Source organism: Syngnathoides biaculeatus, chromosome 6 (genome assembly GCF_019802595.1).
Source record: "Syngnathoides biaculeatus isolate LvHL_M chromosome 6, ASM1980259v1, whole genome shotgun sequence".
Classification (NCBI taxonomy): domain Eukaryota; kingdom Metazoa; phylum Chordata; class Actinopteri; order Syngnathiformes; family Syngnathidae; genus Syngnathoides; species Syngnathoides biaculeatus.
Window position 1 is genome coordinate 31,055,935 of NC_084645.1, and position 12,610 is coordinate 31,068,544.

Consider the following 12,610-nt stretch of genomic DNA (forward strand, 5'->3'; position numbering starts at 1 on the left):
CATACAGTACATTATTTGTTGCAGACCTACGTTGCTGTGATGCTTTAAATATTTTGCTATTAGTTGTCATGTTGCCCTTGGAGACTTTTGTGATTGAGAGCAAGAAAAATGAAATGAACTGAGTGGAAATGTTTTATTTAAGCTTCACTAATATGGAGCTCCATATCAGGTCATCACTTAACCGTCACTTTTTTGTGTGTTTTAAATAACAATCAGAGTGCATGTGTTTTTTTCACATCCGGAAAGTATTCACAACACTTCACCTTTTCACGTTTTGTGTAACAGCCTTGATTAAAAAAAAAAAAAATACAAGAAATTCTTTTCCAACCCTCGAAATTCGACACCTACTGTATTGGAACATGTTACATGTGGTTTTTCTTCACGGCCGCTAGAGGGCGTAGGTTCATTATACAGTAATGTGATCCGTTTGTTCTCGCCCTTTGGCCAAACTGGTTTCGATATTGACGCATTAGTTATCAAATCTCGATCCGTGTTGTAGCTTCACATCATCTCATCAAATACAATAAGTGCCTGTTCCTTGTAGGTGATGCAATAAGGAGTTTAGCTGTCTGTAAATCCCAATACAGTTACTTTGCGTGCAACAGAACAACTCTGCATGTTGATGTTTTGCAGGTTCTGTAAAAGTACTTTAATTACCACCTGACTTTTGCATAATTTAAGAGTTAAAAAAAACAATCAAGAGACAGCTTTAAAAAAAAAAAATCAAGACAAGTCAAGTGAAAATAATATTTAGCAACTAAAGTACTTTTACACCCTCATGTGGGCAAGGGGAGCCACCTAAAAAAAAAAAAAAAAAACAACAAACTCTTAAACTAATCCATTTATAAGTCGAGTTACTGATGACCATAGCAAAATGTTTAAAAAGTGAATTGCTGTGAATGCTTTGAGGTTGCATTGTACTTAATTTCTACAGTCTACCGGGATTCTGTCCAAGAAGTCACTTTTCTTATCCCCATCAGTGACCGTTGGCCCGGCCTCGTACTCCGACTCCATTCGTGTGATTTTGCTTGCAGTTTCTCTCCTCCTCACTGTCGTCCTCCTCTTCGTCGCTCCGATCGTCCCCTTCCAGCTGGACACGCGAAAGGTACTTCACAAAGTGAGGGTGTCGTAAAAAAAACGTAGCACCAGGCCAAAATAAACACACCTTGCTGAAGAGACACTTGTAGAGCATTTTTGATATGAGAACAGCCCAGTAGAGGTGCAGGATCTGCAGCACCAGCAACATGACGTTGAAGAAGTAGTAGCCAAAGAAAGGAGGGTAACTATCCAGTGGATACACCCACGTGCAGTGGATCACCCTGTGAACAATGTTGCTTGAGTTGTACAATTGCAAATACTGTATACGTTTACAACCAAGTTGTATTACTTTATTTTGTATTGTTATGTCTCTTATTACATTTGTTTTTCTTTTGTGCTGCATTGTTTCTCTTTTTTGTTCGTTAATATGTGCATTATGTTGATATCCTTGTGGAACGCAAAATAAGAATTTCAGTGCAAAGGGGAAACACGTTTCCCTACTGCTCACATGAGTGGCTTAAAAAAATGTTGAATGTTGAAAGTGGTGACTTGCACATACTCACCAGAAAGGAAAGATCACAAGTCTGGTCAGCATGAAAAGGAAAGTGAAGATCACAAAGATAGTGTTAGCTGTCTTGTGCCACTTAGCGTAGTTGAGTACCTTTGCACCCTGTGGGACAAAACAGACCCGAACCTGGTCATCGTCCACTGTGCCGCGGAGATTAATGATATTGTACCTTTTTTCCCCCTCGCATTAATAAAACAAACATGACATGGAATCTTATCTTTTACACAACAGTATTGCCATACAGGCATCAAATACGGTCCAATATGGAACCCATCCATGCATCCATCCATCCATTTTCTTAGCCGCTTATCCTCACAAAGGTCGCTGGGAGTGCTGGAGCCTATCCCAGCTGTCAAAGGGCAGGAGGTGGGGTACACCCTGAACTGGTTGCCAACCCAATGCAGAGCCGCACTCACAATCACACCTAGTGGCAATTTAAAGTGTCCAATTAATGTTGCATGTTTTTGGGATGTTGGGGGAAACCGGAGTGCCCGGAGAAAACCCACGCAGGCATGGTGAGAACACGCAAACTTCACACAGGCGGGTCTGGGATCAAACCTCAGAACTGTGGGGGCAATCCTTGGAAATGACACTGGACCGCCTCAATATGGAACCAGAAAATTAAATTATATGAAGTGATTACATGCTCCCAGCCTTGTACCCCAAGCTAAAATCCCGACAAAGGTGGAAGTGGAAAAAAGATTAAATGTGAAAACTCCCCAATGTGCAGGAAAACATGAATTATTCGATGATACAGGTAGTATGATCTCTTCCAAAATATTGTTGCAGAATGATTGTATTGTGATACAATTGTGATACGACGGTATCAACCATCCATTATCGGAGCCGCTTATCCTCACAAGGGGCGCGGCAGGACTGGAGCCTATCCCAGCTATCTTCGGCCAGGAGGTGAGATACACCCTGAACCGGTTGCCAGTCAATTGCAGGACACACAGAAACAAACAAACATTCACACTCATAATCACGCCTCAGGGCAATTTAGAGTCGACAATGAATAAATATTTTGAACTGAGGCAGACGCTCTAACCAGTCTGCCACCGTGCCATCCAATGGTATCATAAATTCCTCAAGTATAAAAAGACACGCAAAAGGATTACTTTGTACAGCTATAAAAATGCGCATTTGCTCCTCATCTGACAAAGAGCGATCAACGCACACACGAACTGACGTAACGAGCAAGCCGACCTCGAGGAGGATATCGGCCGAGTCGTGGAGCGCCATCACGATGGTGCCGACGCGGATGTAGTTGGAGATCCAGGAGAACGCCAGCAAAGTCAACGTGGCGATGTGGTGGATCACCTGCTCTTTAAAGTCCTGCACAGGCGAGAAAACCCGTGAACCGCCGATGAACTGAGATTCAAACCCGGAACCTCAGAACTGTGACTCAGATGTGGAAAACCAGACTGAGAGTTTCCCCAACTTTTATCTATCTATCTATCTATCTATCTATCTATCTATCTATCTATCTATCGAGTCACATTCAAACATAAACACTTGCCTTCCGCTTCACATCAAACGTGAGGCTGAGGAGCAGCGAAAGATAGAATCCCATTTCCAGGAAGTAATACCAGTACTGGGATTCCAGCAATGACTGGACACATGACAGGACAAAAAGTTTTGCACAGTAAATGAATCACCTGTAATTTTGTCAAGTGCCAAAAATGCTTACCTGTTTGGGGAACCCTGCCCAAACCTCTTTGAGATTGTAAAACCAGGGTTTCTAAAATGGAAAATAACACATAACAGTGACATGGTAAGAGCAACAAAACAGACGAGAAGAAGCGGACAGATTGCTTACATCGTGGAGGGCCACAATGCCGCCAACAAATGCGGAAAAATAGAATACACATCGCCAGCTGTTGACATATGAGAACAATTAGGATGTGTAAAAGAAATAAGCGATTGAGAAAACATTTTGTGGCTGAACACACCCAAGTCCACCCACGCACACATGCACATACGTACCTGGCTTCACAGAATCTCTTGCGAAGACCTGGACGCAGGTGGTTGCGCCGCCTCCTGAACCACACTTGAACTCTTCGCTCGGTCCAGCCCATCTTCTTACATAGACCCCTCACGTCGGCCTGACAGACAAAATACACACACGTGCACACACACAAGCCCACTGAAGCCTTTCTAAGAGCCTTTTGCAGGCCACTTTGATCAAACTGAAGACCTAAATACAACCACAAACAGTTGGCGATATGGGAAACTTGAATTGGACTAGTTACAAAATTGTTCAAATGCTTCTCAAGGTTATGCAATCATGTTTGCATATGTCTGTGCCATCTTTGGTCTTTGTTAATGATCTGTGGAATTATAATGAAAAAAAAACTCCATATAAAAACAATAAAAGCTGAATGCAGCGAAGCTGAATTTGAATGTAGTGACAAACGGACACTCAATTTCTTGTCAGTCAATGAAACTTGTTGGCAGAGCTTTTGTTTTCTTTCCAGGTGGGGCAACTCGTGAGAGGTGTTGGAGAGGGTGAACACATTCATTTACACCAGGATACATGCACTTGCCAATATAGTGTAGAGCTCGTGCACGTGACGTCACCATTTTCACGGCGCCATATTGCCGGTCAAACAGAGCTGCTCGACATTGTAGGATACATTGAACCGGAGGAGAATATTTACAATACCCGAGACCAGTTGCGCTGTTGGTTGTCAGAACAGATGAGACAGATACTCAAAGAGATCATTCTGTGGAATACCAGCTGAAAAGACCAGAAAATATCAATGGATTTTAAACATGATGGATGGTGCCTAACCAAAATACACACGTGCCTGTGTCGGGATCGCTTCATTTCCAGTAGGAATTATTCTTCTCAATCTTAAATTACCAAAAAGTAGTTATAATGCAAAATTGGCTCATTTGAGAACAATGCGTTTAAAAAAATAAATAAATAAAAAACGTCGGTCGCAGAGGTTTACGGAGGTTAACTGTGACCGCAATCGCTTCCATGCACGTTCCATGGAGATGACTCTGAACTTTTTTTCCCCAATCATAGTTAATGAATGCGAGTTTGTGTAAAACCAGGGGTCATTTATTTAAATATTGTTATTTGTATTGAATACTAGCTGAAAAGATCGATGGATTCCGGCAAAGGTTAACGTGTCGGCGAACACACTTCCGCGTTCACAAGCGGTCAAAACCGTCACTATGTGGGATTTATTCCTGATGAGAACAAATCCAGCAACAAAGTATTCGTATGCGTCCAGACTTTTTTCGCTTTCGAATTTTTCCGTGTAAAACATCAACGATTTACTCACTAGATCCATGTGTATAATGTATATCCAGTTGTCCAAGACAAGCAGAAGCGAATGAGCAATCCAATTACTTATCGGCGAAAACAGCGATTTAGGCATTAAATACGGGTACTCTATGCTGAGTTTATCTAATTTTCCACGTACCTTGGTTTATTTTCACCTTCTAAATGTCGAACGGTATCAGACAAGACAGTGGGCGTGATGATGAGTGACTAGTTTGCGCAACGAATGACGTTCGTCCAAATGACGTAAACGGTTAACGTCTTCACTTGTGATTTTGACCATAAGCCCTGATGTCCTCACGGGGTTAGCTTTCACTAGCAGCCTTTTCTTCAAGCTAGGAGCTAATGTTGAGTCAGTCAACCTCATTAAAACCAACCGACTTAGCATTGAGCAATGTTTAGTTTGAGCGGCAATATGGCGAGGTAAACAAAAGTCACGTGATTTTATGACGGAGTGCACAAGCTCTCTATAGTATTGTTCACCTGTGACAGAACCCGTGCTTTTGTGCAGAAGTAGTTTTCCAAGATGGCATTTTGCTCTAATGTCTGACGTAGTCTGTCTTTAATGCCACAAACGTCGGCAAGGGGAGCAGCCACCAACCTGCACACAAAAATCATCTTTCAGCCGTCAGTATTAACATTTCATACTGTTATACAAGTAGAGCAGTAGCTAAGCTTCTAAATAACCTTATTTTTGTTTGTTTCTTCTCTTAAGTGTACAATTTGGGGGGAAAAGTATTGAATTTAAGAAAGGAAAGAAAGGAGGGATTACACCAAAAAAATGTTAGAAGGAATATATTAATGAAGTAAGGATGGAAGGAATAAAGGATGGAATGATGCAAAGAAGGAAGGACAACACATGGCTTGTGACCCATTTTTGAAAAGGTAACTCTTATACAAAAGCCCTATCCTGTTTTCAAAACCATAATTTTGATACCCTAACTACTTTTATAAATCCCTAATCCTGAGTGAACACTGCTTTAAAACCCTAAACCTTCCGTGTAATCCCAACACTTGCCTTGAAACTTTATTTAGAAACCGTAACCCTTGCTTGACACTACCACACTGAACCCCAGTTTTTGAGGGGGGTTACTTTCCAGACATTTCCACACTTGGTAATTTTGTGCAATTTTGAGACATTCAAAAAAAAAAAAAAAAAAAAATCCATAGTTTTAACCATCCTATCACCAATTGTGGGATGTGCCGTCATACTTTTGGTCTCTGCTCACCTCTCAAAGAGAAACCTGACAAAGAGGAGGCAGAAGGCCAAGGGCAGCACGATGTACAGCTGGGAGGCTTTGGCGTAGACGCGGCCGTCGCGGTCCTCCAGGTCTGCCCATGAGACGTTCACGGGCAGCCACAAACGCTCCCACCACAGCCACTCGGTGACTGTGTGCAACATCCTGTGGGAAAGCGCACAGAGCACAAAACCCCATTTACTAAAATTGATGCGGTATATATCACAATTTGAGCTAACCTATTAAGCTCATTGTCACAATAGTGTTCCCTGCCTCAATTGAACTAGGGCACCCATTTTATACCGGAAAAATCTCACAATACACTACCAGACAAAAATGTCACAACTAATTTATAGCTTGTTAATATCCTGCTCTGGCATAGATAACATTGTTTGTAAATAAGAATTTTGGCACCACACATCAATTTTCCGAGCTGCTTATCTTCATGAGGGTCGCGGGAGTGCTGAAGCCTATCGGAGCTGTCTTCAGGCAAGAGATGGGGTACACCCTGAACTGGTTGCCAGGTAATCACAGTAATTTCGGCACCAATCAAGTGAAACTGAATAGTGGTTTGAAGTCACTTATTTAAGTAAATGCATGGTAATTATCAGAGAACCGACATTTCTCATCAATCCATCCAGCTACTCTTCATTTTCTATAGCGCTTGTCCTCAATGAATCTGTACTCCGACCTTCATTTGCATGTTTGCCTCAAACTTGAGTGGGTTTTTCCTAGGTAATTCGGTTTCCTTCCAGATTCCAAAAACATGCGCGTTAGGGTAATTGAAAATTCTACATTGTCCTTTGAAGTGAATGTGAGTATGAATGGTTGTTCAATGTATATTGTTTTGTCTTTGGTTGGTAACCAATCCAGTGTGTAAACAATTCTCATCCAAAATCAGCCAATACCTGTGACTCTAGTGAGGATAAGTGACATAAAGGATGGATGGATGGATGGATGGATGGATGGATGGATGGATGGATGGATAGAGTTTTTTTGCAAGAGACAAACAATATCAACCAAAATACCTAATACAAGTCTTGGTTTTTGTAATGTAGAAGGCGTACGTTACTCATAAATAGTTCCTGCAATCACAGTGAAAACATGCAAACTCTACACGGGAAGACCGGAGCAGAGATTAAAATCCTGGGTTCTGTCATTTGTGAGACAGATGAGCTAACCACTAACAACCGTCCTGGGTAAAAAAAAAAATACTGACTTTACTTTTATTGACTTCCAAACAAATTCCCTGCTCATATGAAGCTATCAAATACACTTTCTCTACCATCCATCCATCCATTTTCTAAGCTGCTTATCCTCACAAGGGTCTTGAAAATGATGGCGGGTACACTCTGACTGGTTGCCAGTCGCAAGGCACATGGAGACAGACAAAAGTCGCACTCACAATCACAACTAGGGGCAATTTAGAGTCTCCAATGAATGCACGTTTTTGGGATGTGGGAGGAAACCGGAGTGCCCGGAAAAAAACAATATGGGCACGAGGAGAGCACCCAAACTCCACACAGGTGGGGCCTGGATTTGAACCCCGGTGCCCAGAGCTGGGAGGTCAACGCTCTACAGCGGCGCCACGGTTCCACGTTTCTTCTACTCTTTCCTACTAAATAGGTCAATCTGACAGCCCATTAGGTGACAGTGGCTTGAAGGAGCTGAGTTATTTCAAGCAGATACCAAAGGGCGAAATGATAAACAAAAGGAGATGAATAGCAATTTACAGATGGAAAGATTACAAAGAAGTAAAGTCCTCCGTCTCTCATGGACTCTGCCCATAAGTGTAGATAAACATGGGGACAGTGTGTTCACATGAACGGCTAATATTGAAGTTCACCGCGTCGTCGTTTTACACACTGAAACATGTTGTCGTTAAACAAGAAGCCGTTGAGTCAGTTACTGTCAGCATGGCTATGCAGTCATTTGAATAGCTGCGGGCAATGTTTTTCCTCGGTGAGCTCGAACAGAGGGAAGGAGAAGCCATTGGAGGAGGTGTGTTGCTCACCAGCATGCAAAGTGTTTTAAAAAAGTAAAAATTGTGTGATGGGATCATATGGAAAAACTTTGGGCTGACACCCACACTCACCTTGTGGCTTCTCAAGGCAGCTGTATAAGCAGCGTGAAAGTCATGTAGTCCACTTACACATACACGCCGTTAGATCCGACCTAACTACCTGTCTGCACTGTATGAAGACACCTTCATGCAAGACTAATATTTACTCATGTCCCGATCACTCCCTTCATTAGTTTGTTTGTGCGTCAGAGAAAGAAACACAGAGGAAGAAAGAGGGAGAGAGTGAGAGAGACAGCTCACCTGGGTGGAAAACTTGGAGTCATGCCCCTCCCTCTTGGCCTGCTGTGCTGCTCACACTTGCTGCAAAGCAAGATTTTACTCAGCACACACACACAAAAAAAAGTCGGGATGAGAGTTTTAATTTGTCATCCAAGCAAATTTCTGTTTCTGTGTCCTCACCTACAGGAATTCCCTTTGGAATGCCTGGAAAACCCCCCCACAATGGGCCCCTTTCATCAGAAGAGTAGGAGGAGTCAACGCAAGGGTAATCCTAACCCATTAGGAGAGTCACTGTGCACATAAAGAGGCAACCATGTTAGTATCAAAGTTCACCAGCAATTGATATATGCAAGTGGTAGCACAATTGAAGCTTGCTCTGAACTCAACCCAAGGCTTACAATACAAAAATATATATATATATATATATATATGTATATAAATCGACCAGTTTTAAATCACAGTAGTGTATATTTGTTCATGTCTATCCTCGCGACATACAATGGTGCCTTGAGCTATGAGTGCCTTTTTAAAAAAAATGCATCGCTGTTTTATTTTTGTTTGGTGGTGTGTCTTGACATTTTTTGACCGAAATAGAGTGCCTGGGCTAAATAAAGATAGGGAAACACTGTACTAAACCAAGTAAGACCTTCAGAATTCCTGTGACAGAGCAAAAGGGGACAGAAGAGACTGTAATTTCATCTGTCTATTAAAAAATTTGGACCACAATCTACAGCTGTTTGCTTCACGGAACACGCAAATCAAGCATTGCAATCTAGCTACCCAATGCTAACACAGTAATAAATTCAGAATTACAATAAATATTTGTATGAAAAACATTTCTTGGCCATGACTATCAAACATTGACATACAGAACAGTACGTACTGTACAGTGGTAATCAAGCATTTTGTGCCGTGTGAAAAAACAGAAATAATAACCAATAACCTAATAAAAAAAAAAATCATAGCAGATTTCACAAGAAAAAAAACAGCCATAAAAAAAATTCTCATTTTATTCTCAATTTGCCTTCTTTTGTATATAAAAACCTCTAAAAATGAAATCTGATCTGCAAGCGTAGCTGTTGGGAATGCTGAGCATCACCAAGGTGTGTGGACTATTTGAGCTGCGTCTGTGGAGGAAAAACCAACAACAATAAATAAAAAGATTCAAAGTTCCCGTGATGAGCCACAAGGAGTGTTTTGGAGGATCACAGTCACGTTCTTTGAATTGTCCAACGTTGTATAAACATTTGTGGCAATTAAGGAGGAGAAGAAGGTGGCTGGAGGGGTATTACGGAGGAATGGGTGTGAGGCTCCAGGCACATGCAAGATAATGATCTGGATCGTGTCCCCCGTCTCTTTCTGCCGCCTTTCACCTCCACTCATACTGGCGTGTTGCGTTTAAGTTCACTGGGGGAAGGGGGCACTCGGTCTCCCAGTTTTGTGAAGCTAGTAGAATGGCTCGACTTGGTGGGGCGCTCCTCCGAGCCAGGGGCTCTTTGTCTGGAGGGCAGGGTGGAGCACCGGGCTTTGTCCCTGGAGCGTGGCTGCTGGAGCGGGGGGCCTTTGAGCAAGAAGGGATGATCGGAGCTGGTGGGCCCCTGTCGGGACTCTCTGTCGGGTTTGACGGGCAGCGAAAGTCCGAGGGGGACCAGCGGCGTGAGCGACGCCTGCTGATGGAACCTGGACAGGCTGCTGGAGTGCCTGGGTTTCGGGAGGGTGGAACACGTCACCGCCTCTCGGTGGCGTGAAGGCAGGGTGGAGCAGCGGGTCTTGGACCTGGCGCCCGGCTCTTGGAGGGGTGTAGTGAAGGGTGCAAAGAGCCTAGCGTCCATGTGGGAGGGGGCCATTTCTGCCACGGCGCTGCTCAGTGACTGGCAGGAAGGTCTTTTGGATACAAGGTTCTGTTTCAAGCTTGAATGTGGAATCTCTGTATCTTTGATGGGCGACATATCTCCAGCTGCATGAGAATGAAAGAATTTATGAGAAAACACTAGTCACATACTGTTGGGGTTATCAAACAGGAAAGACAGCTTTACCAAAGACCCGCTCAATTTCATGTGTATGCGTGAAATGGTTTCATCTCTCACCTAAGAGGCCCAGCTGGATCATGAGGGTGTCCAGATCCACAAGTGATTTATTTTCCTCATCTGCTACTTTTTCATTAGTCTCTTCTTCCCCTATTTGAGGTTCACTCTTCCTTTCATCTTCTCTCTCTTGCCCCCCTCCTTCGCTGACACTATTTTCATCCTCATCTTTCTCAGACTCATACCATCGCTCTTCTTCTCCCGTTCCAACTACATCCTCAAATGACTTCCCGGGTTCTGAGTCACTATCACTGCTGCGACTCAGGTCCTCTTGAGTTACATTGACTTCAACCTCTTTGTCCTCTTCTACATCCTTGTGCAGATGCTGCTCCTCTGCTGGTGCCTCCACCACAATGTCTATGTTGGCTGGGAACGGAAACGCGGAGCCTTTGGTTGAGTGTGACTTGGTGTGAGCCTCCTGGTCTTGATTGAGCAGAAACTCCATCAGCATCATGTTCTCCTTCTTCAGCTGTTCCCGTAGTGACCGCGGCACATCAGGGATCATCCAGGCCACAAGCATGCTGAGGAACATGGCGAGGTTCTGAAAGAAATATCATGATCAGACTGTTACAGGTGTCGTAAAACTGTACTATGGAACTATGATCTGGAAACATTAAGATCATTTCAAACTTATTTTACATTAGCCTTAAAAATTAACAGCTTCCAGATGCATACAAAAAAGACACTCAGTAACTTCCACTTACAACACGATCTAAACGTAGCAGCTGCCCGACATACTTACTGTAGATCACAGATGTCAAACTCAAGGACCGGGGGCCAGATCTGGCTCACCACATGATTTTATGTGGCCCGCCTAGGCAGATCATGTGTATCAACTTCCATGACTTTTTTTTTTCCCCAAATCAGTACCAAAATTTCAAATTGTCATCTCATAAATGATAACGTTGAGATATTTCAAGCATCTTTGTGTGACCTAACAACAATAGTTGCAAAAAGCCATTATCCTTTAGGTCTGATTCCAAAACTAGTTCATAAATTTCATGTGTAAATATGATGAAGCGGCTAAAGATTTTTATCGTTTCACAGCCATAACGGCCCTCTGAGGGAAACCGCAAGTACAACGTAGCCCGCGACAAAAATGAGTTTGACACCCCTGCTATAGATGTTACTCATTCAGTTTAGAGGTATTGCTTCAACATACTTCTTTGACACCTATAAATACATTCCAGAGCTATGGTACCATCTCAGGGTGTTCTTAAAAAAATTCAACTTTATTTTTGAGACGTGGCATCTGTACAGCTGTCACTATAGGAAAATGATTAGTCACACTATTGCTGAATCCATGTTGATAGCACCAAAGTCAAGGAAGTGCACCACTATACGATTCATGTATCCCAAAGTCACCTCTGATACACTCAAGTTTACCCCTAACCCAATTACTGAATACTTTTTATACAGTCGTTAATAAAGTAAATAATACATTTAAAACAGCTCTCAAGAGTCCAAATAAAATAGAAGTTTGTGTTTCTGTCTCATGCAAAAGAGACACGGCTCACCCTGCATCCCTCACTTGCAAGAGATGATAATGCAAGAATAGCTTTTGTAACCACGACCAAAGGTTGCGGGCACAGGGAGCAGTTAATTGTGCTCAAGGAAGCCCCAAGTCAACAAATGTGAGGCCACATAAAGAGAATAAAAGCATTGATTGTATTTTCACCAATGAAGGTAGCACAATCACGTGGGATATGCAGGGCACACACTCCCAAAAACACAAATTACCACTTTGAGTCAACAACTTTGGCAAATAATCTATCATGTGTTTTACACTAATCTGTGTATCCAACAACATTGTGGCTCCGCTTATCTCTAGGTTTTGGCATAATGGCATGTAGGTGTAGTATAGCCGTTGTTTGAAAATGGCAAATAATCAGCCTAGGTGACTGAAGTACTGAAAGGAGAAACTAGGTGTGGGGGCAGTGTTATTTAAATGAGCTGGGTCATTGGTGAGGGGCCTAATTATAGATAGAATTAAGGAAACAGCTCTAAAAAGGGAGATTTCACATTTGATTGGCAGTCTCTCAAGATCCAACTCTTCATTTACAAGCATTTAAAAAGTCAACTTGA

The 12,610-nt window shown here is 42.6% G+C and overlaps 2 protein-coding genes across 4 annotated transcripts in view; both read right to left on the reverse strand.

The window, feature by feature from the left end:
• Positions 1–129: 129 nt before the first annotated feature.
• On the reverse strand, positions 130–8,747 carry cers3b (ceramide synthase 3b). Of its 3 annotated transcripts, none has more exons than XM_061821725.1 (12): positions 8,622–8,747; positions 8,463–8,522; positions 6,131–6,304; positions 5,385–5,502; positions 3,593–3,711; positions 3,426–3,483; positions 3,297–3,347; positions 3,126–3,218; positions 2,813–2,941; positions 1,602–1,708; positions 1,166–1,319; positions 130–1,090 (listed from the first exon to the last, which is right to left on the reverse strand). In XM_061821725.1, exons 2-12 carry the CDS (start codon positions 8,483–8,485, stop codon positions 977–979), a joined length of 1,140 nt encoding a protein of 379 aa, XP_061677709.1. In that variant the 5' UTR covers positions 8,486–8,522; positions 8,622–8,747; the 3' UTR covers positions 130–976. The 3 variants fall into 3 exon arrangements, with proteins under 3 accessions (XP_061677709.1, XP_061677708.1, XP_061677710.1); XM_061821724.1 differs by having other exon boundaries at positions 8,626–8,701; XM_061821726.1 differs by lacking the exons at positions 8,463–8,522; positions 8,622–8,747 and adding an exon at positions 8,235–8,407.
• A 169-nt stretch (positions 8,748–8,916) lies between these two features.
• ano2a (anoctamin 2a) overlaps positions 8,917–12,610 on the reverse strand; it is a 35,105-nt gene continuing 31,411 nt past the window's right edge. The window contains exons 26-27 of the mRNA XM_061823245.1: positions 10,529–11,066; positions 8,917–10,398 (exon numbers count right to left, since the gene is read on the reverse strand). Of these exons, the coding sequence (XP_061679229.1) occupies positions 9,821–10,398; positions 10,529–11,066 (1,116 nt within the window). The 3' untranslated portion in view covers positions 8,917–9,820. The remainder of the gene's footprint in view (positions 10,399–10,528; positions 11,067–12,610) is intronic.

Excerpts from the sequence above, each read along its gene's own strand:
- cers3b (XM_061821724.1), bottom strand. The coding sequence starts at position 8,678 with ATGAAAGGGGCCCATTGTGGGGGGGTTTTCCAGGCATTCCAAAGGGAA. Across the intron at positions 3,712-5,384 it reads AAGCACGGGTTCTGTCACAG|GCCGACGTGAGGGGTCTATG; the intron begins GTGAACAATACT and ends TTTGTCTGTCAG. Across the intron at positions 3,484-3,592 it reads AAGAGATTCTGTGAAGCCAG|CTGGCGATGTGTATTCTATT; the intron begins GTACGTATGTGC and ends ATATGTCAACAG.